At 47.9% G+C, this 26,508-nt stretch overlaps 1 protein-coding gene across 1 annotated transcript in view; it reads left to right on the forward strand.

The window, feature by feature from the left end:
• TRIM71 (tripartite motif containing 71) overlaps positions 1-16,230 on the forward strand; it is a 63,089-nt gene extending 46,859 nt beyond the window's left edge. The window contains exons 2-4 of the mRNA XM_055558325.1: positions 2,835-3,002; positions 8,923-9,057; positions 13,625-16,230. Coding sequence (XP_055414300.1) covers positions 2,835-3,002; positions 8,923-9,057; positions 13,625-15,076 — 1,755 coding nt within the window. The 3' untranslated portion in view covers positions 15,077-16,230. The remainder of the gene's footprint in view (positions 1-2,834; positions 3,003-8,922; positions 9,058-13,624) is intronic.
• The last annotated feature ends 10,278 nt before the right edge of the window (positions 16,231-26,508 follow it).

Consider the following 26,508-nt stretch of genomic DNA (forward strand, 5'->3'; position numbering starts at 1 on the left):
CCTTGTGTCGATGTATGGCAGAAACCAACACAATAGTGTAAAGCAGTTATCTTTCAATTAATAAATTAAAAAATCAACAGTTGAAAGACAGCATTGCTGGGCTCTGCTTTTACCTTCCTTTTTAAAAAAAATTTTTTTTCCATGCCAGACAGCATATGGGACCCTAGTTCCCCCTCCAGGTTATCAAACCCACGACCCACCGCCTGCATCCCTGCTTTGGAAGCAGAAGTCTTAGCCAGTGGACCACCAGGGAAGTCCTCCCCACCGTTCGTGTCACCCGCAGCCCTGTGACACCGGTAGTTAGCCTGGCACTGCAGAAGCACTGGCAGAGTATGTTAGAGCTACACTGATCCCATGTAAAACACTGTCAGGTGAGGTCATGCCCCAGGACCCCCATTTGCCCATTGTCGAAGTGCTTCGGGCCTCCCCTCTCTGCCTAGGATCTCTTTTCTGGCCTCACCGCTTGGAGGATCCCATTTATTTGTTTATTTCTGGCTGCACTTCATAGCACATGGGCTCTTAGTTCCCCAACCAGGGATTGAACTCAAGCCCACTGTAGTTGAAGCTCAAGAGTCTTAACCATGAGACCACCAGAGAAGTCCCTGCAAGATCCTTTGAAACCCACCATTTGTGGGATCTCTTCCCCCGGACAGTATCAGTCATGTATACTCTAGAGTTTGCAAACTTAAAAGCCCAGAAAAATCACCTTAATGCCTTGCAGTTGAACAACTGGCACCTGGAGGCTGGCTTCCGGCTCAGCCCAGAATTCTCTGGCTTGTGGCATTGAGTCCCCAGAGATAGGGTTCCTGGGAGTTCTGGAGTGGAAGGGGTTTCCTGAGGTCCCTGGTCAGACACCACATGCTCCATACAGGAACTGAAGCTGAGACAGGTGACTCGAGAGCAGGTGTCCTGGCAGGCGGGTGGTAGTGCCAGGCTCAGGCTGACAGCCTAATGTTCTTCCCCACTTGGCAAGAGCCCACAGATCTAAGTAAGAAAGCAGGCAGACACCAGTCATCTCCCACCCCTCCCACCCCCACCCCCCCCCACCCAAAGAAAAAAGTGGATCCTGAGCAGAGGTGAAGAGAACCTTAGCTGTTTGGTAAGAGGAGGGAGCCTTCTGCTGGGAGGTTTTCACACTTCACATTAGCAGGAGTGATCCCTTTATTCCCGTGACAAATGGAAGGAGCAGAGGGGAGGGATGTTGTTTAGGCCAGAGAAACGCTTTAGCAGAACTTCATAAAAACAGTGTCCAGGAATTTCCCTAAATTTATTTAGCGTTTTTTGGTTTAGATCTCAGGCAGGCTTGAGAATTTTAAATTTATCAAATGAGAAAGATTACATCTCTAAATGGCAGGCCTTTTTCAAAAAGCAATTGGCCTTCATGGAGGCAAGTGCCTCCTGGACTCGACTTCTGGAAAAGTACCACACTCAACAAGTTACAAACCCGATCACGTTTCCTGCCTGAGAAAGGAGGTCTAGAAAGCTTTCCGGATCACAACCACTTCTTCCAAGCAGGAATTTGATATCCTTAGTCTTTCCTTTTTCCCGTTCTTGGATCCCAGACAGAGAAGACGCACCCTAACCTCTACTGGGTCACGTGCTCCTCTGAGTGGAGCGGCCTGTTTGCCTGACAGCCGCTTGGGGGCATCATTTCCTAATGGACATGCTCCACCCACAATAAATAATGCGAGCTGACCTGGGGCCTTGGAGTATGGGACGTGCAGCGTAATAGGAACTTTGTGGGTCTCAGAGCAACCCCCATCTCTTCTTCTATCTCACAACACTCTGCTTCCAGAATCTCCCGGTCCTGAGTCTTACCCCCTCGGTGACACCTTGGCAGGTGCTTTGTGCCCTGGACGGGATAGCCAGAACCCTGTGTGTTGGGAGCAGCCCTTGCTACCTGTGTGGCCTGTTCTGGGCATTGAGTGCTGCGGATGTGAAAGCACCCCGCTACCAAACACACAAACTGCTTCCCTGCATGTTGGCTGACTTCCCCTCACCCCCCGGTGTAACAGAGGCAGACTGAAGCCCTGCTCTTGTAAGCAAGCCAGCAAACATTTACAGACCGTGGTGCCGAGGGCCAGCTCTGGGGAGGGATGCGATGGGACTGGCCCCGTGCCAAGGAGCTTTTGCTGTTGAGAGTTGAGCGTTTATCAGCAGGTGGAGGCGGTGCCAAGCCTTCTGCCCCTCCCAGCACTGGGGGAGCCCCAGGGCAGCACAGAGCTTGGCATAAAGCAGCTCTGTCAAGCACCAGCTGCCTCCCAGGGTCAGCTCCTGGGAACAACTTGGCGGGAAAGAGAAAGACAGGAAGCTGGCTGGCATTACCATGAGCCTCTGGCCCTCGTTCCAGAAACGGAAGCCTTCACCTTGCTTAAGAGCTTCTCGATGGGGAAGGTGGCAGCGGGCTCTAGTGGGTGGGTGTTTGATCCTGGCCCCCCGCCTGGCTTCCCAGCCCAGAGCCTGGGATGGCAAGAGAAACTTCGTGTATTCGTTCATTCGGGCCAGCCATCTCAGACTGCAGACACATACTCTTGGAACTTCCTCTGGTTAGATTAGGATTAGGGAAGTCTCTGATGGCAGGAGGATTGTTTTGTTTCTTTGTTTCTTGGCCTTCCAAGTGGCTCAGTCATGGCTGTGAATGAAACGGGAGCAGAACGGGGGAGCTCGTTGGTTTTTCTCTGTGTCGGGGGTGGAGGGGAGCAGGTTGTCCTCAGGGTGGACTGCGGCCCGCCCCCGCCCCCCCCCCCACCATGGGGGGGGTGCGTGTTTGTTGTGGGGGTCTGCGCACAGAGTGTCCCGCACGCCGTTAATGCCTGCGTCTCTCTGGTCCCCAGGTGCTGCACCTATACTGCGACACGTGCTCCGTGCCCATCTGCCGCGAGTGTACGGTGGGCCGGCACGGCGGCCACAGCTTCGTCTACCTCCAGGAGGCGCTGCAGGACTCGCGGGCCCTCACCATCCAGCTGCTGGCCGACGCCCAGCAAGGCCGCCAGGCCATCCAGGTCAGTCCCTCCCCACCCTTCACCCGTCTCCCTGGTTCTTCCTGGCACAGAAAACCTTTCCCACCCCCCCTTTCAGATGTGTGCAGATGTTTGGGTGTGCCATGGGACAGTGACCCCGATGAGCCCACGTGGCAGGCAGCAGCAGTCACATGAGGGCGGAGGGGGCAGGGCATGGAGACCTCACAGTCTCGTGAAGATGACAGGGATGTGGCTTGAGTTACTAGCTGCTCGGGGCAAGTTTCCCATCCAAGTTCCTCTCTCCCGCCTTTCCCCCACCCCCCGCCCCAATCCAATGGACATCAGCCTGCTTCAGTCAGAACTGTAGGAAGACTGTCCTCATCTTGCTACCCAGATTGGTTTACAGGTGAGAAATAAGTGAGCATGGGAAATTTTATATAAGGTTCAGAGTCTCAAACTTCCCCGGGAGCTAAATAAGGTCATGTAGGAAGGGATACATGTAACTTTGGGACACAGGGAAGTTCACTTACATAGGTAATAATAGTGTTGCCTGATCCAGGTTGACAGGGTTTTAGGAAAATAAAAAAATCAGGTTGTTTTCCTTGTCTGGTAGGATGAGCTTGAAAGTTCAAGCATTACTAATCCTTGAGCAGAAATTGAATAGGAAACTGTTTAGAATGTGAATTATTTTTTAAAAAAAGATTTTTGGAAGGAGACGGTAAAGAATCGATCATGCTCTAGGGAAGAAGGATGGTTTAGGATTTTAGTAAGTTTCTCAGCAACTGTCAACATTTCTATGCTGATACTGAAGTAATCTTTCTGCTGAGTCAGGTTATCTGATAGCCACATGCTGGGAAAGATTGAGGGCAGGAGGAGAAGGGAATGACAGAGGGTGAGATGGTTGGATGGCCTCATGCACTTGATGGACATGAGTTTGAGCAAACTCCGGGAGTTGGTGAAGGACAGGGAAGCCTGGCAGGCTGCAGTCTGTGGGGTTGCAAAGAGTCAGACTCAACTTAGCAACTGAACAACAGCAAATGTAATCTGAGAATATCATAAAGGTTTTCCCTGGGGCCAGCCATAGTTTTGGATCAGGAATATAGTTGGTTTCCACTTAAGACAGCCTTGATTTTTTTACTTACTTTTTCATCACATGTAAGATGCCATTAATTGTAAGATACACATTTATTTAGCATACAACCAAGAAAAGAAAGAAGCCCACTGACAATGTTAAGACGAATCATAGTTTCAAAGATACTCAATGTGATAAAGTATCACTCATATCTGCTGTAGTGGCCTGTATCGGTGACACTTGCTTCTCCCTTATCTTGTGACTATCAGGCCACTTTAAATACCTGTCATCAGGTCACCACTGTTCTCTATGCAGACATCACTAATCGCTTTCGGCACTTTTCTCCCTGAAACCAGATTTGGCCTCAGACTCTCCTCGCTGCTAAGTGGCCGCCACTCAGCAGTCAGCTGGCATCACTGACTTCCCTGCCCAGATTGGGATCCTCAACTTCAAGTGTTTGATTGAATCTGTTAACATTTGAAGACAACCTTTTTTTCCTCAAGTGCCATGCTTGTTCGGTGATCTTTCTTCTTTCCTCCCTCCCCCGCCCCCCTTTTCTTTGCTTCCTTCTTATTTATTTTAAAAATATTTATTTTTGGTTTTGCCGGGTCTTAGTTGCGGCACACAGGATCTTTAGTTTTGGCATGTGGAATCTAGTTCCCCGACCAGGGGTCGAACCAGGCCCCCTGAATCAGGATCACAAAGTCCCAGCTGTCAGACCACCAGGGAAGTCCCTCTTCTTCTTTTTTAAAAAATTAATTATTTTAGTTGGAGGATTACTTTATAATATTGTGGTGGTTTTTGCCGTACATCAACATGAATCAGCCACGGTGCACACTTCTTTTTTTATATCAACTGTGTGTTTCTGTTTTCCAAGCTTCCCCATCCCTTTCACCCACTGCCATTTCCCCCAACCCATCTGCCTCCTGCGTCCTTCAAATGCTCTGCATAGATAATGGGAACTAGTTAAGCAGGTCCTGGTCTTCACACCTTGGAGTGCAGTGCTTGTCTGACAGTTGTGTAGGATTTGGAGAAGAAAGATCCATATGGTCTCTTCATACCGAGCTTTTATGACTTTGAGAATGGAAACGACTCAAATTACAACCAGAGCTTTGCTCCCCTTCTACCTGTTTTGGGCTTCCCTGGTGGCTTGGCTGGTAAAGAATCCACCTGCAGTATAGGAGACCTGGGTTCAGTTCCTGGGTTGGGAGGATCCCCTGGAGAAGGGAAAGGCTACCCACTCCAGTGTTCTGGCCTAGAGAATTCCACGGACTGTGTAGTCCATGGGGTCACAAAGAGTCAGACACGACTGAGCAACTTTCACTTCAATTTTACCTGTAGGAAAATGGAAGAAGTACTTCTTACCATAGGGTAGGAGGGCCAAACCCAAGGGGAGAAGATGCTGAGAGCAGCCTGGCTAGGAGAGGGTAAGGTAGGGGGTGACCAGACCCTCACTGTCCATGTTGTCACGCAAGGGGGGGTGGTGGTCACTGCCCTCCTGCCAGTTCTTGCCCTGTGGGAATATGCACCTGTTATTTCCATTTCTTCTGATTTTAATGGAAAATCAGTTTGGTAAGTAATATGACATTAATGTAAACCTAAAGCAGCTTGATGCCTTTGCTTACCATCGGGGAGGCATTTTAAAATGTTACAGACATAGGCGTGGTTGGCTCAGTGATATAGACGAGGACATCGGCTCTGTGCTAACTGATACCCAGCACCCTGGAAACAGGGCATACCCATTACTGGTGTGCCAACCCGCCCTTTCGTGGTCGTGCCATCTGAGGCAGGGGCTGCAGTGTTTCAAACAGCATTATCTAGAAGTGGGAGAAAGGCCCTTGTTTCTTCCTTTTGACTTCCTGTTCTCATCAGCAGCTCTTTTCCCCTCCTGGCAGCAGAAGTTGGTTCCAGTTCCCAGCTGTTGCTACTCCCAGAGTGAGCTGGGCCCTGGGGTGTCCCTCCCCACACTTCTGGGTCCCAGTAACCCCTACTTTTCTTTGTTCTCAGACACCACCCCTTGGTGTCTGACTGAAGTTACTCTCTCAGTCCTCAGGGTGCCCTTTGCCTTAGCAGGTCTCCACTTCCTATACAACCGAATTCCTTGCATTAAATAGTCTCTATTTAAATGTCGAGTGAGGTTTCTCTTTTTCTCAATCAGTCCCGACTGACAAACCTGAGATGTTTTGAAAGCTAGTGACTCTGTTATATCTCTGCTCATACACACACTCACTTGATTGGTCAGTCTTAACTTTTTCTCTTTGGGGTAACTTTTTCTCTTTGGAGTAATTTGGATACATCCATCTATTTCAGCTTGTCGGCTGCTGTATTAGTTTCCTTGCGCTGCTATAAACCGGGTGACTTATAGCAATAGGAGTTTATTTTTTCGGGGTTCTGGAGAATCTAAGTCAGAAACCAAGATATCACTAAGGCTGTGCTCCTTGTAAAGACTTTAGGGAAGAACTTTGTCTTGCTTCTTCCTGCCTTGACTTTACCTGCATCACTTCCAGCTTCTTCCTGTGTCCACCCACGGCCCTCTGAGCCTCCCTGGTGGCTCAGACGGTAAAGAATCTGCCCGCAAAGGTGGAGACCCAAGTTCGATCCCTGGGTTGGAAAGATCCCCTAGAGAAGGCAATGGCAACCCACTCCATTATTCTTGCCTGCAGAATTCCATTGACAGGAGCCTGGCGGGCTACAGTCTGTGGGCTTACAAAGAGTCGGGCACGACTGAGCGACTGACTCTTTGACTTTTCACCTTCCCCCAGCCCTGTATGGTAAGAGTCATTGGATTTAGGACTCAGGCTAGTCTGCTGTGACCTCATCTTAAACAGTAACATTTGCAAAGACCTTATTTCCAAGTTAAGTCATTTCCTGCAGTTTCAGGCACATCTGAATTTCGGCAGGATGGTGTTTAACCCACTGCAGTCATGGGTGGGTGTTCTTTACTTCCAATTTTAATGAAGGAAGTGACAGCTGAGCTGAGGTTTGGAATTTTGGGGTGACTTTGGAGGTGAAAGCCATTCCAGGCCATGGATAGCCTATGAGGCATTCAGATCAGCCAGGTACCAGCTCCCATCCACTCAGTGGGTCCTTAGGCCTCCTGGGGATGTTTACTATGTCTGGTTTGGGGGCAGCTGCATGGAGTTTCCATGCCATTAATGTGTCTTCCAACTGAGCGTGAAGGGTGGTCCGTTAGGGGTCTCGATTATAAGTGACTGAATGAATTTTAGCTGATTCTTGTTGTTTAGTTTCTTAAGTTGTTGTCTGATTGTTTTTCGACCCCATGGACTGTACTCCACCAGGGAATTCCCTGGCAAGAATACTAGAGTGGGTTTCCATCCCCTTCTTCTGGGCATCTTCTTGACCCAGGGATTGAACCCACGTCCCCTGAAGATTCTGTACTGCTAAGCCACCAGGGAAGCCCTTGTCACAACTGATTAGCTGAGAGCATGGTCCTGAAAATAAGGTTGGTCGTGTATTGTTTGATTCCATTTGTCTGAAATACCAGAATAAACAGACCTATAGAGACAGTAGGTGTTGGATGCCCTGGGGGAGAGGAGGGGATGGCGAACGACTGCTTCATGGGCGTGGATGCTTCTTTTTGGGTGAGGATGGTGCTCTGGAGCCAGATGGTGGTGGTGACCGCACCATGTTGCATGTGCTGAGTGTCTCTCGTGGGATCACGTCTCAAGGGAGGAGGTATGAATAGGCCTACTTACTTGTATGATGTGGCTAAGTGAGGTGAAGGGAGAGGATGGTTGCGCCTTTGTTGCAGGGGCTTAACAGCTAGGCACTGTTAATAATAGCCATATTTGACTCCAGGCCAGGGTCTGGACCCAGCTCTTGCCAAGTATTGTTCTGCGTTTTTCTCACGTTCACCCCAAAGTTGGAGAAGGCCAGGAACACGTCTGAGACCTTAGAAACTAGTAGGAGGGGGAGTTGGGATCTGAATGAACCTGGGTTTCTGAGCCCCAGGACAGCCATCCAGCCTGGCTTACCCAGGACGGGTGCCGGCCATGGATGCGTTCCATGTCCCAGAAAGCCTCCTGTGCCAGGCACACGGTTGACTGCTCACCTGCAGCTGATTGCTGAGCCCAGGCAGGATCCAGACCCTTAAGGCGTCCCTGGTTTCCTCCTAATCTGGGCCACAGCAGTTGGTTTGGAATCCCTGATTTAATACCTCAGTATCTCCAATCCTTGTGGCTTCTCAACACGCATCATGTAATATTCATGAAAACACCAGGCCTTCTGTCTGGATTAATTTTTTATGAGCAATACTACGTCTGATTAAACGGGCTGATTTACTGGGGGCTGGTGGTACAGGGTGGGGGCGTGGCGGGGGCAGGGATGGGCTCTGGCAAGCTATATCTGGCCAGGTGTGGCTTCTCAGGTGGGTGCAACACCGTTCCCAGTTTGCACTTGGCGTTGCTTCTGAACTGGGCTGTAGCCTGTGGCATGCCTCCCTCCAGGGACATGCTTGGCCTTCGGGGTTTCCCCCAGGTAGGGACCCGGGCCGGAAAGCCTGTGGGAAGTCACTCGTGTGCCTGGAGTCATATAGTTCACATCTGGCCCTGAGTCCCCAGTTTTGGGCTGGAACCCAGCTGCAGTGTCCACTGTGTCGGAGTATCTCTTTAAAAATCCTGACATTCACTGTGGAGCTGCCATTTCTCATACAAAGAAGCCCAGCCCTTGCCCAGCAGCTCCTCCAGTTACATGTCAGACAGAATCCCTTCTTTCTCCCAACACCCGCTCTCTTTCCAAGGATGGGGACCATGAGGCCTGGGTGGGGGCCCATGGCATTCATTTTTCAGGGCTGAAGAGAAGCAGCCTTAAGAGTTGCCTGTGGGGAGTGAAGGTCTTTGTCGTGCTCTGAGATTGCTTTTGGTTTTCCAGCTGAGCATCGAGCAGGCCCAGACGGTGGCAGAGCAGGTGGAGATGAAGGCGAAGGTGGTGCAGTCGGAGGTCAAAGCTGTGACTGCGAGACACAAGAAGGCCCTGGAGGAGCGGGAGTGTGAGCTGCTGTGGAAGGTAACTGGGGGCGCCCCACCCCACCCTGGGCCAGCTCGGTGGCCACATGTCCTCTGTGAGCCACAGCGGGACAGTGAGTGTTCTAATATTGTCCCCTGGACCCTGGCTCGGACTTTCGAATAGTCTGCAGAAAGATGCTGCTGCTGCTAAGTCGCTTCAGTCGTGTCCGACTCTGTGCGACCCCATAGATGGCAGCCCACCAGGCTCCCCCTGTCCCTGGGATTTTCCAGGCAAGAACACTGGACTGGGTTGCCATTTCTTTCTCGCACAAAGATGCAGGCGTGTCTAGACGTTGCTGGTGCCCTCTGAGCAGAAAGACTCCTTTTCAGAAGTAGTCAGGTCCCTGAGATTGGATGGAGTCTTGGGTTTTCATGACACTTTTTTGGGGGGGCATGTGGGATCTTAATTCCCCAACCAGGGATGGAAGCCGCACCCCCTACAGGGGTAGCCCTCGGAGTGCGAGTCCTAACCACTGGACCACCAGGGGGAGTCCCAGGAGGCTCGGGTTTTCTATTGCAGACATAACAAAATTCTAGGCAGAGAGAGAGTACAGTGGAGGCTGCCATCAGGAAAGCAGGCTGCTTGGACACATCCTTAGTTTTGGTGCCCTGGCTGGTGGGACTTCCTGACCCCTTGTGGAAAGCCAGTTTTCCGTGTGGGGGCAGTGAATGTGTGTGCCCTTTTCTTCCTGTTGGAGCAGGAAGGAGCGCAGAGCCCGCTGGTGTGCTGTTTAGATAACATCAGCTGGAGAGATGACTCGCCCCACCCACGTCCCCAGCAGCATTTTCTTGTCAGATTTTCCACCCTTGCCCAGGAAGAAAAGGGCAGGAGGCCTGAGAGGCTCCAGTGCCTCATGCCAGTTCAACTGGAACCAGTCACCATCTCAGAACACACAACGACAACTACGCAGGGACTTCACTGGTGGTCCGCTGGTTAAGACTGTGCTTCCAATGCAAGGGGCTCGGGTTCCATTCCTGGTTGGGGAACTAAGATCCCACGTGTCATTTGGCACAGCCAGAAAAAAATTGAAAAAAGGTGCCAGCAAAGACTATGCAGAGCTTATGTAAATGGGTGTACTTGGGTGTGTGGTGCTTGTTTGGCTCATTGCATTTTGATTTTCTTTTTAAAATTATTTGGTTTTGGTTGCACTTGATCTTCATTGCTGCTCAGGGGCTTCCTCTAGTTGTGTGTGGCGAGGGGCGCTACTCTTCTCTGCAGTTTGGGGATTTGTTTTGTTACGGAGCACAGTCTGGAGGCACACGGTCTGAATTCAGTAGTTGGAGCTCGTGGGCTCTAGACCTGGGCTGAGTAGCGGTGGTGCATGGGCTTAGTGCCCCAAGGCACGTGAGATCATCCTGGATCAGGGATTGAACCCATGTCCCCTGCATTGGCAGGCAGATGCCTATCCGCTGGGCTACTCGGGCAGTCTGACGGCTTCTTGATTTCTGAAAATGATCCTTGTCAATTTCCTATGCCCTAATACAGTGAATTGTGCCGGCCTTTTGGAAGGCTGCGTTGGCTTCTGCATTGCCCCTCCCTGTCTGCTTTCTGCCTTCTCGGGTCTCTCAAGGAATATGGCTCCCCGCTCCCTCTTGGCAGGAGAGTCCTCAGGTAGAAACGGGCCAAGAGTTCATTCACACGGTTTATTCGGGCACCTCTGTGGGCTTGCCACAGTTTTCAGACACTCTGATGTCCCCCCAGTCTGCTGGTCCCATGCCACCCACGAATGTTAATTATAACCGAAAGAGGCCCCCTTCTTGCAACCTGAGAGCTCTGTGGTGAACTCTGCCACAAACTTGCTCTTCTGGATTTGTGGATGAAAAGGCCTTTGTGTGCGGGGGTTTCTGCAGACCTCACCTTAGTTCCCCTCCCTCTGGTGGGCCCAACTTGCATCCTCCTCCCTCTCAGGGCAGTGCTCTTTCAGGAGCACTAGAGAGCACGCACTTTACCATAGGAGAAGCAGATTGGGAAGCAGAGTCTGTCTCTTCTTCATGTAAGCAGCTTCTTGTTTACTTGCCTAAAAACTCACTCTTGGATGACCCAAAATCAGCTTGCCCATTCTGGACACACAGCAGTCCCATTCATCTTTGCTCTCTGCTGGAGTGCCTTGCCCCAGATCCTGGGGAGTCCGCCTTCTCCACTAATTACGAAGTTTTCTGCTCCCTCCTGCCTGTCCCTGCCTGGGCACCTTTGTATAATGTTTTCTTTTTGTGTCTCTTGGTTATTGAAGATACTTGAGTGCTGGGTGACCCAGTTTTACATGTCTGGATGCACCTCCTTTCTTGTGGCTTACACATTTCCAGCCACACAGTTGAGGGATCAGAACCGAGGCCCAGAGATATGGTCCAGAGTGACGACAGAGGATATGGCTTCTCTTTGGTGCCCACCTGGGCCTCTCTGCACGCACGTCCTTCCAGAGTGGACAGATGAATGTGCAGGAATTGGGTTCAGAATCATGTTATCCACCCCGCAAGGGAAAATCGGATTAAATCCAGCCCTTCTACCAGTGAACCCTTATTCTAAAATAGACACTCTGTGGCTTTCAGATCAGTTAGGCACTCAGAAGTCACGGTCCTCTCTGCAGAACAGTGCAGACTAGCCGGGCGGCTGGTTTGTTCTCTTCACGGAGCAAAACACTTAAACTTAGAGGAATCTCAAGTTATTTCATGTGAAAGAATGGAGAGACGGCTGTTTCATCAAACAGAAATCCCATGATCCCTAATAGTGTGGTTTGGGAACCTCAGAAACAGGACAGAAGCCATGTTTTTACATCCTGCAGCATTTTAGGGTTAGAGGCCCCTTTGGAGATAATCCAAGCCAGCGGTTGCCAAAAAAGGCAGTGTCTCCAGATTTGGGGTGTGGGGCCTTTTAGACTCCCTGTTGAAAATCTCTAAAACCTGTGAACAGAGAAAAACAGGATGGGGGACAGAGGGGGGATTAGTTTGTAATCTGGAATTAGATGCTCACCAAATCCTTCCTTATATTCCCTCCACACACAAAGTGTTCTTCCACTGATTGTGTGTGTACGTATGTTGAGAAAGAGACAGAGAGAAATAACCTTCAAGAGACTTCCGGCCCTTGTGTAGAAGATTCAGTCTGTTGGGATTCAGCTTTGCACTCCAGTCCGTTGGGCAGTCCGCCCGGCCTCTGGTCCCATGTCTGCCACTTTACTCTCCACCTTCAAGGCTATATGTCCCTCCTCTAAGACAGACCTCCCTCGTGAGTCTCCATCACACTCTGTGTCTACCCTCTAACCCCTAGCACTGTCTTAATTATTCTTTTTGTCTTTCGTTGCTTGCTTAGTATCTGTCTTTTCAAATTACAAGCTCAGTGGGGTGAGGCCCGTGTTTTCTGTTGGCCGCGTGTATCTCTAGCACCTGGTGCAGCGGAGCTGCTCAGGAAATGTCTACATCTGTCCCATGGCTGTTTTTAACTTTTATTTAATTTTTAAGAGGCTTCCCTGATAGCTTGGTTGGTAAAGAATCTGCCTGCAGTGTGGGAGACCTGGCTTCGATCCCTGGGTTGGGAAGATCCCCTGGAGAAGGGAAAGGCTGCCCACTCCAGTATTCTGGCCTGGAGAATTCCATGGACTGTATAGTCCACATGGTTGCAACAAGTCAGACATGACTGAGCAACTCTCACTTCAAATTTTTTAAAAAATATTTTGTTTATTCGACTGCACTGGCCTTCATTGGAGCACATGGGATCTTGAGCTGTGGCATGTGAACTCTTGGGTGCAGCATGTGTAATCCAGTTCCCTGACTAGGAATTGAACCTGGGCCTCCTGCATTGGGAGCATGGAGTCTTAGCCACTGGACCACCAGGGGGAAGTCCCTAATTTCTAGCTTAGAGAAAAGTTGCAGGGATAATAAAAGAACGCCATGTATGCATGATCCAGATTCACCGGTGATTTACATCTTGTTCCATTTTCATCATTGTATGTGTATGTATGTGTGTGTGTGTGTATATGTGTGCACACATGCCTGCAGTTTGAGAGTAAGTTGGAATGTTGGCAACTCGGCACCTTTACAACTAAATGTGCATTTCCTCTGAGCAAGGACATTCTCTTAATCAAAACCAGGAAGTTTAGTCTTGATACTACACTAGTTTCAAATCTTGAGTTTAGTCCGCGGTCACATTTCACCAATAGTAGTTTTTTTGTTACTGGTGTTTTTCAGCCACACCACCAGGCATGTGGGATCTTTGTTCCCTGACCAGGGATGGACCCTGCACCCTCTGCGATGGAAGCGCAGAGTCGTAACCACTGGACCACCAGGGAAGTCCCACCTGTAATGGGTTCAATAGTAGCATTTTCTCAGTCCAGGATTAGTCATTGCATTTAGCCATCAGGTCTCTGTAGTCATCGCCTCTGACCAGGGAAAGTTCCCTCGCCTTCCTCTGTCTTTGCATTTTGCTATGCTGGGGGCGTGGAGGCCAGTCATTTCTGCAGACTCAAACCTCAGTTTGAGGTTTCCCTCGGTGTGTGAGTCTGTCAGCTGATGAATTGCTTTCTGTCTGTCTTCTGAGCCTCCATGTCCTCTTTTCTGGCTCTCACCTTTCCCTCCAGGTAGAGAAGATCCGCCAGGTGAAGGCCAAGTCACTGTACCTGCAGGTGGAGAAGCTGCGGCAGAACCTGAACAAGCTGGAGAGCACCATCAGCGCCGTCCAGCAGGTCCTGGAGGAGGGCCGGGCGCTGGACATCCTGCTGGCCCGGGACCGCATGCTGGCCCAGGTACAGGAGCTCAAGACCGTCCGCAGTCTCCTGCAGCCCCAGGAGGACGACCGGGTCATGTTCACACCCCCCGACCAGGCCCTGTATCTTGCCATCAAGTCCTTCGGCTTCGTCAGCAGCGGGGCCTTCGCGCCGCTCACCAAGGCCACGGGCGATGGCCTCAAGCGGGCCCTGCAGGGAAAGGTGGCCTCCTTCACCGTCATCGGCTACGACCATGACGGGGAGCCACGGCTGTCGGGGGGTGACCTTATGTCGGCCGTGGTCCTGGGCCCCGATGGCAACCTGTTTGGTGCGGAGGTGAGCGACCAGCAGAACGGGACATACGTGGTGAGCTACCGGCCGCAGCTGGAGGGGGAGCATTTGGTGTCGGTCACCCTGTGCAACCAGCACATCGAGAACAGCCCCTTCAAGGTGGTAGTCAAGTCTGGCCGCAGCTACGTGGGCATTGGGCTCCCTGGCCTGAGCTTTGGCAGCGAGGGTGACAGCGACGGCAAGCTCTGCCGCCCATGGGGCGTGAGCGTGGACAAGGAGGGCTACATCGTGGTGGCCGACCGCAGCAACAACCGCATCCAGGTGTTCAAGCCGTGCGGCGCCTTCCACCACAAGTTCGGCACGCTGGGCTCCCGGCCGGGGCAGTTCGACAGGCCTGCCGGGGTGGCCTGCGATGCCTCCCGCAGGATCGTGGTGGCCGACAAGGACAATCATCGCATCCAGATCTTCACCTTCGAGGGCCAGTTCCTCCTCAAGTTCGGGGAGAAGGGCACCAAGAACGGGCAGTTCAACTACCCCTGGGACGTGGCGGTGAATTCCGAGGGCAAGATCTTGGTCTCAGACACGCGGAACCACCGCATCCAGCTGTTCGGGCCCGACGGGGTCTTCCTGAATAAGTACGGCTTCGAGGGGGCTCTCTGGAAGCACTTTGACTCCCCGCGGGGCGTGGCTTTCAACCACGAGGGCCACTTGGTGGTCACCGACTTCAACAACCACCGGCTCCTGGTCATCCATCCGGACTGCCAGTCGGCCCGCTTCCTGGGCTCCGAGGGCACGGGCAACGGGCAGTTCCTGCGGCCGCAGGGCGTGGCTGTGGATCAGGAGGGGCGCATCATCGTGGCCGACTCCAGGAACCACCGAGTGCAGATGTTCGAGTCCAACGGCAGCTTCCTGTGCAAGTTCGGCGCCCAGGGCAGTGGCTTCGGGCAGATGGACCGGCCCTCCGGCATCGCGGTCACGCCGGACGGGATGATCGTCGTGGTGGACTTCGGCAACAATCGAATCCTCATCTTCTAATCACATTTCCTGGGCTTCTGTGTTTGGGGTGCACGTGTATCCATCTCTCCTCTCTGTCTCTTTCCCCCCCTTTTGAATTTCAAAGAGGAAACTGTCTCAGGGAAAAAAAAATTTTTTTTTTTTTTTTTTTTTTTTTTTTGCTTTTGTTTGAAAGACAACAAGAAAAGTACAACATTGCTTACATCCTACCTCATCTTTATTTTTTTACAGATGAATGTACTTATCTTTTCTGCAGGGATTGAGCCTGTGAAGTGATATCTCTATCTACCTCAGAAACCTTTTACATTTCCTTCTCCGACAGGCCCTCTGCCTCCTCCCGCACTCGCTCAGTGGGGGTATCCCTCCCTCCTTCATGGGGTGTGACACGCACTAGCATCTCTGTGGCTGGTGGGGGGCACTGGATGTGTGCGGTGGGGTGCATTCTGTAGATTGAGCCAAGGAAACATGAGAAAACTACTAAGTGAAAAGAAAAAAACAAAAAAAACTATAAAACATGGAAAAATAGGATTTAAGATTCTTAATTGTAGAGTATTTGTGTTCTTAAGAATACTGTGTTTATGGGGTTAGGTTGTATTGTGTGATCTTGATCTTTCTGGGAAAAATCTTTTTTTTTTTTTCCTTTTTTTTCTTTATTTTTTTTTTTTAATGCTGCAACAGAGAACTTTCCTGTGTTCTCCTTTTATACCTCAGTGTGTTTCTCATCCTGTTCAACATCAGCATGTTTTCTTACTCCTAGAAGATGTGGCTGTGGCTTGCTAGCCGAGAAAAGCTGACCATTCCTGTTTTAGGGTATGCAGTCTTTATTTCTTCTGAGGGAGGGGGTGTGTGTATGTGTGTGTGTGTGAGAGAGTGCAACCACCTTACACCAAAATAGCAAAACTAAAAATGCTATACCACCTCCCAAAGAACTTTCCTCTCACACTTTGGTTTCTGATAAATAGATGTAGTTCAGGCTTTTTGATTAAAAGTATTCTCAGAAGTTAAGTGATTTTTCGTTTGCTGTTGGTTATAGAGAATACGTTTGAAGGAAGAAGAAAAGTCACCTCTTTCTAAGAATGAGGATTTTCAGGCATGGACTGGAGCGTGGACGCGAGTGGGTGGTGTGCATGTGCTGAGTTGGTCAGCAGAGAGCGTGAGACACAGGCGAGGGACCCCCAGACTGCGGTTGATTGTGGTTCTCTGAACACTAGGCATTTCTCCTCCTAAGATAAGTAGGCAAAGGAATCAACTTTTGTTTTAAAAGCACAATTTTTTTCTGCTTTGGAAGTTCAGGGAGATGGGATGTTTGCAAGTGAAGTAGGAACAGCCTGCTCCCACACCCTCTCCTCAGCTCACCTTCACAGAGCAGTCTGCTCCTGAGCCACGGTGGGTGGTTCGTTTTCCCTGCAAAGGCCTTTGAATGTAAAGGGTTGTAAGCCAAAATCGCCCCAACCTGAACAACGTATAGGACAGAATACCTCTTGTTCAACCAAAGAAGGAAGATGTAGGAAGCCAGTCTCCCCAGCTGCGGAACCATGAGATGGCATCTGCCACTTTACAGGGTGGGTTTGTCAGGGGTTGGACTGGGGTGCAGAGCCTCGCGCTTCTGAGCCTTGGCCGTCTCGGAAATAACTAAAGTGAGAACCAAATTTCAGAGGGGCTCCAAGAGAGGGAGGTGCGCCTGGATGCAGTGTTGAATAGGATCTGTCCCCTAACAGATCGGTGTCTGGCCCTGTACTGAAGAGAAATTCCTCTTGCAGTATGGCTAGGGTTTTTAACAAACAGAATAACAAACGGAACAACTCTTGAAGAAAAGGAGATGATGGGAAACAGTGTAGCCAGCCAATCAAATAGCTTTTCCTATCCAGCTTTTTGGGACATTCACGATGTTGCGGTCCCCCGTCTCTTCCCATTGCTTTAGCTCTGGGGTCTCTAAGTGACCAAAATGGGGAAAACCTCGTTCCATAAAGGAGAACCACATGCAATGAAAGACCCCCAAACTGGAAAGCAGCTTCAAATTCCCATCACCCAGATGCAGTGTTGCTGGGTAGGGAGGTGTCAGGAGACTTTGTTCGGTAAAAGCGCCTCTTCTTTTATTGAAGAATTTAATAGTGATTCCCTAATAGTGAATTCCCCTCTGATTCCTATTCGGTTGTCTTTTATGTTGTCCCTAACTTCTCAGTTCTTTGACTGGTAAAGAGCACATGTAATTAAGCTTTTTTTTTTTTTAAATTTTGGAATAACTTGGTGCTGATCGTCCTCCTCTTGGTCCTGCTCCCCCAAATAATCACCAAAGACAACTGATTTTAAATGCTTAATTTTTCTTTTTTTAGCTGGGGAGGGGGAGTGGATCTTGAAAATTCTTTCAAATGTTCTCTGAAACTCAGGTCGTGATTATGGTTAGGCTGAGTTGTTGAAGTCACTACCTTCGGTTAGTCTGTCTTTGGCTTCATCATCTTCACTCTCACTTCTGCTTCCCAGTCTCCCCATTTGTGGGGAAGTATTGGGACCTGAGTGAGAGAGTAGCAGTAACTAAGGCTGCTTCTTGAAAGTTTATCTGTGGATCTGGTTGTGAATCCAGGGTTTCCACACGTGGCTGAAATGACCAGAGCTTCATTAATCGACTGTCCAGTGTGCAGGCTTAAAGCAAACAGGCCCCCTCCTTGAAACGAGCATGGAGGGTGGGTGACGCAGCCTCTTCACTCTTTGTAAAAGATACATCTCCTTACCTTGCCTGCGCCTAGGATTGTGCATCACCACCATTCGAGAAACATGCTCACACTTGGGAAGCTTTTGTTTGTAAAACACTGCCATCTGCGGCTGCTCCCGATTGACTCCTGACCCACAAGGGATTGGTGCAAAGCACTCGGGGTGTGCTTCTTGGACAGTGTGGAATGCTCCGGATCAAAGAGTCATGAGAAAGGCTAGCCTTTGGAGCTCCCTAGAACGAGTGAGGCTGTTCACAATAAGTGTGTACCAGTGCAGGTCTCCCGCCCCTTAGGAGGTGTGACACCAGGGCAGCAGGAATTGGGTCAGAGCAGGAGTCCTTAACGTGGTGTGAAGATAGGTTGCTGGGTGCTGTGAGGGAGGAGGATAAAATGTTTCTGTTCAGGAATGTGATGCTGAGACAGTAATCCCTGTGTATGTCCGATCTGGTCAGGGGATGGGATGGGGTCAGTATATGGTTTGAGATGCCAATTGGATTTAGATGTACAGGTTTAAATATTGCAATGGCTAAAGGAAATCCAAACAACCCACAGAGGCAAACCACTTTTGGTGGACACCAACTTGACATTTCAAAAGTATTACTGGTGTTTGGGTTTGTTTTGTGTGGGTGTTTTTTTTGTTTGTTTGTTTGTTTTTTTGAATACTGGGTTGGCCAAAAAGTTTGCTGGGGTTTTTCCATAAGGTGTGATGGAAAAACCCAAATGAACTTTTTGGCCAACCTAGTAATTCCTGTGTGAATTTGGTCACGAGAAGCAGTACTATCTCAGCCTGTGCTGTGTGGTGGCTGGCAGGTGGCACTCAAGTTGGCTGGAGCCCAGTGGCCCAGACAGGACCCCAAGTCCACTGACTCTTTGATTGACAGAACCCTTTTAAGTCTAACTTAATTTGGGGAATCACAAGACTAGGGTACCATAAACAAAATCTAAATTACACGCTGGGCCAAAAACAAGTTGCCAGAATCGAAGGCACTTTGAAATGCGGTTGTAAGAGAAGACCGTGAGATTGGCTCCATCTGCTTTATTCTAGTTAAGCCAAAGCTTAATGATTAGAGGAGGGAAGTCTTACTGCCTTCTGTGTGTCTTCCTCTCTGAAGATCTTAAGACTGCTGTGTCCTGGTAGATAGCGAAAGATATGCCAAAGTTATAGGATGGTTTTGTGTTTTGTTTTTTTCTGTTAAAAAAAGAAAAAAATCCGATGGTGCCAAAAAGTATTTATTTAAGACATCACTCTTACTGAGTTTCCAACAGTCTGGGGCTGTATAAAAAGTCTTAATACTTGCGTGTGGTGGAATCGCAGAACCTGGCCCTCCCAATCTTCTCTGGCTGTTTGCAGGCCGGGACATAAAACACAGACAGACACAAAAACACATCCACCCACCCACTCCACTCCACACCGTCTGCTTTTGTTTCCTTTCTACCTCACTTTTGGCAAAAAGTCATCTACCTCACACTGGCATCTGACGGGGTCTCTGGATAGTATTAATCCACCGGGAGTGGGTGGGAGCAGGGAGCTACCTCGAGAAGAAAATGCTTTCATTAATTCCAGAACTGACTTCTCCCAGGAGAAACTTGGACCAACCTTGAAAAAGAAACCTGGAAACCAAATCTTCCTATACTCATGCAGAACAGAGTCCTTAAACCCAAATATTTCTTACCAATCTGGCTTTTTCCCCCACCAGGAGTTAACAATGCACACCGTTAGCACGTTGCTCAGTGTTCTGAAACCATGAGTACATCTGACCTGTTTGAGGACTTAACTGCAAATGAAGACCTTTAGGTCTTTCTTTTACTTTTTTTCTCTTCAAGAGAAAAAATATTTTATCTGTATTTTGAATGTCTACAAATACAGCCTTTTAGGAGCAATTCTAAGGGTCTGGTTGTTGAAAACATCACCTATTGGAAGGGAATGAGCATCCTTTAGACCTCATGATTGTATTTATACCCTTTCTGGACCCAGCTAGGCATGCCTCACCATGACATTGCAGCAATCACTGTCTGACTGAGCAGTGATGGTGAAGGGTGTGTCACTCTTGTTCTGGGTTTGATTTTTTTCCCCCCCTACCAAAGGTAACACATTCTTTGATGGGTTGTTCTTTTCCTTTGCTTGTTGATTAAATACTTGATAAAGTTGAGAAGCACATTACCATGGTAGTACTGTATTGCCTCTCCCCCTCTCTTCCTCCCCTCGCTTCAGTTTTTGTTATAGTTTGGAAGAGAGGGTCCTGAAGACCACGGTCGTCACTGCGCATTCGCTTTAAAGATGTCATGGTGAAGAAATACCTCAATGATGCCTATTTTAAAAACTGATCTTACGGGTTCACAAGCCAGCCTGGTGGGATGTTTTTCCATCATCATTTAACCAGTAATGGTTCTAAAAGTTTTGTGTATCCACATGGTCGTAGACCTCCTTTTAATGATTGTATTAACTTGCAAGCTCAGGTAGTATTTTTCTTAAGGCTCTATCCCAGAGCACACTGACTGAATGTTAATGTGTTTACCTTCTTTAAATAACCAGCTCTGGAATAGTTCTTTGTGTTTCTAGCAGTCTGTGTAGTTGTCTTTTTCAAGAGGAAGATTTTTCACATTTCTGGGATGTTCTTGTTTTTTAGGGCAGTAAGATTTCTTTCTTTTTTCTTCTTCTTCAATTCAGTGCAGGTGAGAGGGTGGGTGGGCAAGGGATGTTGTTTTTAACTAGCATGTTAGGTATATTCGGGTGGGTGGGAGGGTGGTTAGTGTTTGTTGTTGGTTTTTTTTTTTGTTTTGTTTTTTTTTTAATGAATCTTGCTTAATACTGTCCATTAGCTGTCATGCCCGGTCAACAAAATGCTTTAAATTTGAAAGTGTAGAACACATGGCTTGGTTGAGGGGTTGTTTTTTTTGTTTTTGTGAGAAAAGCAAATGCAAAGTTGGAGAAATTAACACGGGCATGTTGCCTGAGATTAGAATGACTAAGATAAGTTTTTTTTTTTTTTTTTTTTTTAATTTGTTCAAGGCAGACATGGTGTAAGGAATATGCACCACCAGACTAACTGCCTGGGCCACAGAAACCTATGCTGCAAGCCCTCCTGGTTGCTGACTGCCTCTTGACACTTTTCAAAATGGGCATTGCAGCGGTGGTGTGGATCCTGTCCATTAAGTGGAGAACTGGGGAAGAGAAGGGTTTTCCCCAGACCTTTAAGGTGGGTTCTTGTTTGGGGTGGGGTTTTGTTTTTTTTTTTCCCTCCTCCCTTCTGGAGTTTTACTTTTAAATGATACACTGCAGGCCTCAGGCATGACAGGCAATGAGCAGGTGAAGAACCGATGGGAAAGTGTTCAAAAACTCCTGTGTTAGCTAACAGGCTTCTGAATGTATCGCTGTGGTCCACAGAGGAGGCTGGACAAGGTAGCAAGGAGATGATGTATCAGCTACTGCAGCCTTAAAACAAAGTTGGTGTCTCTTTGGACTTTAAAATTGTTCCTATGCAGCTTATTTTATTTTTGTTTAATCAAATAAACAAGAGGGTTTTTTCCATGGAAAGGCTGTGTCTGTGTGGTCCTTGATTCGAGAATAAAGAAGGGTGTGTACTCTGCCATCGTGAAAGGGACGTCTGTGATGGAGGATCCAGAGCTAGTACTCTGGTCAGTGGGTCAGATTGGGTCCATGCAGTGTTTGCAAAACAGGTGGATACCAGGACTTTTTTTTTTAACATTAAAAAATATATATATTTTTTTACTTGGCTGCACCGCATCTTAATTGCGGCACATGGGATCTAGTTCCCCTACCAGGGATCAAACCCAGGTCCCCCCTGTATTGGGAGTACAGACTCCTAGCCACTGGACCACCAGGGAAGTGCCTAAAACACCTTTATTTTTAAAATTTTATTTTTGGCCATATCCTGTGGCATGTAGGATCTTTCTCCGATCAGGGATGGAAGCCAGGTCCCAGCAGTGAAACTGCCTAACTAACCACTGGACCACCAGGGAAGTCCCCAACTTTCCTTTTTTGGGGGGGAGGGGGAAGGCAATTTTTCTTTTAAAGGACAGTTTTAGGTTCATAGCAGAAATTGAGACGAAGGCACAAAGATTTCCCAGAGGCCTCCTACCCTCAAACGTGCATAACCTTCCCCTGCGATCCACATCCTCCTGGGATTTCTCTCAAATGATGCAATGATCTAGAACTAGGCAGTGGTGATGGTTTTTACAAGTAAGTGGGTGAATTCTATGGTATATGAATAATCTCAATAGGAAAAGTCACACAACACAAATCAGTACATCTGGTTATATTAAAAATTAATGCTTAAATGAAAAGGTTTGATTGGTTTTTCTGGACTTGTAATGGGAGGGCCACATGGCTAGGCTACCCCGAAAGTTGTAAGTGGTAGTGATACGGTGCCACTTCCCAGCAGGGCTATTTCTTGGGCCTGGAGAGCCCTTGCTGAGTTCTGGTCCCTCTTCCAGGACCTCAAGCAGTATTCTAAGAAAGGCAGCATCACAAGCCTGGGTTTAGGAATGAGGTGAACACACCTGGCCAACCAGAGATTACCTGTGACCAAACTGTACAGTTGTTACTTTCAAAATCTTAAAAAATCAGTCCAATGAACCTCATTAAAAAGTGAAAAGAGAAGGCTTGGCCTTGAGAAGATACCTATAAAGGTATGAAAACCTGAAGGTCAGTCATGTCCAACCCTTTGCGACCCTGTGGACTATAGTCCACCAAGCTCCTTGGTCCATGGAATTCTCCAGGCAAGAATACTAGAGTGGTTGCCATTCCCATCTCCAGGGCATCTTCTTGACCCAGGGATCGAACCCAAGTCTCCTGTGTCTCCTGCATTGCAGGCACCTTCTTTACCACAGAGCCACCAGGAAAGCCCCTTATAAAGGTAAAAGTAACAGCAAGTAATATTCCAGAATATTTAAAAGAATTACAAATCAATAAGGAAAATCTAGTCCAATTAAAAAAAAAAAAACAGGCAAAGGATCAGGTAATTTTTAGAGCTCAGCTGCACTAGAGCTCAGGGAAATAAAAATAAGATACCATTTTGTACTCAAAAGTTTGACAAAAATGGTAAAGTCTCATTGTAACAAGTGCTAGGAACTGTCATACACAGCTGGTGGGAGTGTACAACCGTTGGCAGGGGTGTTTGTCAATACCTAGTAAACAGAAGACGTGGGTATGCACTGAGGTCGGTCTTTTCACCTCCTAGAGTGTGCTTTGGAGAGACTCGAGCACAAGATATGAGAAGAGTACATGTGATACATTTATTCACTGGACTGTAAAATGAGTGACCAGGAGCTAGCTGTGGGTACACTTAGAAGTCGAAGGAGCTAGTTGCAGGGGGACTTGACGGTAATACCTTTTTTGAAATATAAGCTCAAATTTAATTATTTGCTCAATATGGAAAATACCTAAATCACAGAATTGAAAATCAACTTTGTTTTATGCAAACTATAAAAGGCCAACGAAAGTCAAATCATGTTTGATGAAATTAACAATTTTAAATTAGAAGCCAATATATAATGTTTGTCTCAGAGAAGTGCTGGATCTATAACTTTTAGTTACTTTGTCTTTTATTAACAGTGTTTGGGCATATTAATTTTATATTTTTAATGCTATTTTTAAAGCAACAATGGAAGTAAGAAAATATTCTTGACTCTTTTTTTTTTTTTTTCCTTTACTCTTAAAAGTATTTTTAGCATGGTCTTGTTTAATCACTAAGTTGTGTCCAATTCTTTTGCGACCCCATGGACGTAGCCTGCCAGGCTCCTCTGTCCATGGGATTTCCCAGGCAAGAATAGTGGAGTGGGTTGCCATTTCCTTCTCCATACAGTAAGACTTTTACATGTTTGAAAAAAGCTCAAAACAATACTACATATTTGTGGGGTTTTGTTTCATGGTTTTTTTGGGGGGGAGGGTGGTAGGTGGGGTGAACAGAGCACTCAGGTTCTTAGTTCCCAGACCAGGGGTCAAACCCATCTCCCCTGCAGTGGAAGTGCAGAATCCTAACCACTGGACCACCAGGGGATTGCCAGCATAGGCTTATTCTTGATCCCACACGCCCAGCCTAATGCCAGAATGAGGGCATTCCTAGCAGAAAGGAGGCGGGGGAGGTTGCCTTTTAGTGGGGAAAATGTGTGGGTTTTGAGCTAGGTTTGGAGGCAAATATTCCTGCAACATTGACAAATGTGAACATGACCTTGTTAATCCAAAACCATACAGATGTTATTTTGGCTGGGTATTCACCCATTCCAACCTCTCTCTTGCTTGGTGGATTCCGTGATGTGAATGTACTTTCTGCTCAACCAAGCCCTTCGATAGGGCTTCTGGAACAGGTGGCCTAACAACAATTCTATTTTCTTGGATGGGATAATTTCCTTCTGTTCGACTCAGAAGATGTCAACTTTGATTTCAGTGATTGGAGGCTTATCTTGGCAACTTTCACAGTCAAGCATTCCCAATATTAAAAAAAAAATGTTATTGAAGTAGAGTTGATAACTTGTTTTAAAATGGCTATTACAGGTAACACAAAGAATTCTATTTCTAGTAATATGTGCTATCCTTGCTACAAAAGGCCACAGACAGTATTTTCACTGGACCAAGCTATCACTGAATCTGAAACTTTTAACTGTTTTCTTTTTTTTGGCTGAGTCATGTGTCTTGTGGGATCTTAGTTCCCTGACCCAGGATCGAACCACTGCCCCGTGCAATGGAATTGTGGAGTCGTAACCGCTGGACTTCCAAGGAATTTCCAACACTTTAAAATGTTTACAGTGTGTTCTGGACATGGACAGACCCTACTGCTTGAGGAGAGTTCAACAGCAGCCTGGACCACCATCTGTCAGATGAGTTGGGGTTAGCTGGGAGGGGCTGGCACACGCTATAATCTGGACTGAGAGATCTCATCAGGTTTGGGAACTCAGTTTAGGAATGTGCCTATAATGTTAAGGTCTGGGGTGGGAATGAGGAGAGAAAGGAGGAGGGATCCGCCCAGAACATACTGTCCCCCAGCTGGGAGGGCTGGGCAAGTGCCAGCACGTCAAGGTTCCCAGCCAGTTCCAGCAGAATCCCCGAAAAACAAGCTCTTCTGACTCCACCACCACCGGTATTCACTGCACCTTCCACATGGCAACATACTCTCCCAACGAGATCTCCCTCCAGGACATTTTTCCTAAAGCAAGTGAGACCAAGATATAGGCAGAAGCCCACCTTGGAAGAGTATGGGCTTCCCCGGTGGCTCAGCCTATCAATGCAGGAGACACAGGTTCGATCCCTGGGTCAGGAAGATCCCCTGGAGGAAGAAATGGCAACCCATTCCAGTGTTCTTGCCTGGAGAATCCTACGGACAGAGGAGCCTGGTGGACTAGACCATGGGGTCGCAAAGAGTCAGACGTGACTTCATAACTAAACAACAACCACTTCAGGTCATCAGGAATTAGATCCTGGAGGTGGGGGTACCTGCTATGCTGCTGCTGCTGCTAAGTCACTTCAGTCATGTCCGACTCTGTGTGACCCCACAGACGGAAGCCCTATAGAGCATTGTTTTTTTGGTGAAATCGCTGACTGCTTGCCTCTATCAAAGCACTTTGTAAGCCAAAAAAAAAAAAAAAGAAGAAGAAATACTTGGTAGGCACTGCTTCCCTGTCTATCACCAACTCCTGAAGCTTGCTCCAACTCATGTCCATATAGTCGGTGATGCCATCCAACCATCTCATCCTCTGTCATCCCCTTCTCCTGCTTTTGATCCTTCCCAGCACCAGGGTCTTTTCCAATGAGTATATTGTGTATATATATATCTATATATACACAATGAGGAGAAGGCAATGGCACACCACTCCAGTACTCTTGCTTGGAAAATACCATGGATAGAGGAGCCTCGTAGGCTACAGTCCATGGGGTCTCGAAGAGTCAGACATGACTGAGCAACTTCCCTTTCACTTTTCACTTTCATGCATTGGAGAAGGAAATGGTAACCCACTCCAGTGTTCTGCTGCTGTCTATGGGGTCACACAGAGTTGGACATGACTGAAACAACTTAACAGCAGCAGCAGCAGCATACACAATGAGTATATTGTGTTTGTATATATACAATCTATATATTGTGTATCTATATGTACAATGAGTCCATTGTATATATATACAATATGTATATATATATATTAAAAATATATAGGGCCCTACTGTATAGCACAGGGAACTCTAAATATTCTGTAATGGCTTACATGGGAAAAAAATCTGATAAAGATTGGACACATACATGGGTATAACTGATTCACTTTGCTGATTCATACCTGAAACTATCATTGTAAATCAACTATTGTTGTTCAGTGGTTCGGTCATGTCTGACTCTTTGCAACCCCATGGATTGCAGCACGCCAGGCTTCCCTGTCTTTCACCATCTCTTGGAGCTTACTCAAACTCCAAAAAAAAAGCTAACACCATTGAGTCAGTGATACCATCAAACCATCTCATCCTCTGTCATCCCCTTCTCCTCCTGCCTTTAATCTTTCCCAGCATCAGAGCTTTTTCTAATGAGTCGGCTCTTCACATCAGGTGGCCAAAATATTGGAGCCTCAGTCTCAGCCTCAGTCCTTCTAATGAATATTCAGGACTGATTTCCTTTAGGATTGACTGGTTTGATCTCCTTGCCATCCAAGGGACTCTCAAGAGTCTTCTCCAACACCACAGTTCAACAGCATCAATTTTTTGGCACTCAGCCTTCATTATGGTCCAACTCTCATGTCCATACATGA

Source organism: Bubalus kerabau, chromosome 20 (genome assembly GCF_029407905.1).
Source record: "Bubalus kerabau isolate K-KA32 ecotype Philippines breed swamp buffalo chromosome 20, PCC_UOA_SB_1v2, whole genome shotgun sequence".
NCBI classification, from domain to species: domain Eukaryota; kingdom Metazoa; phylum Chordata; class Mammalia; order Artiodactyla; family Bovidae; genus Bubalus; species Bubalus kerabau.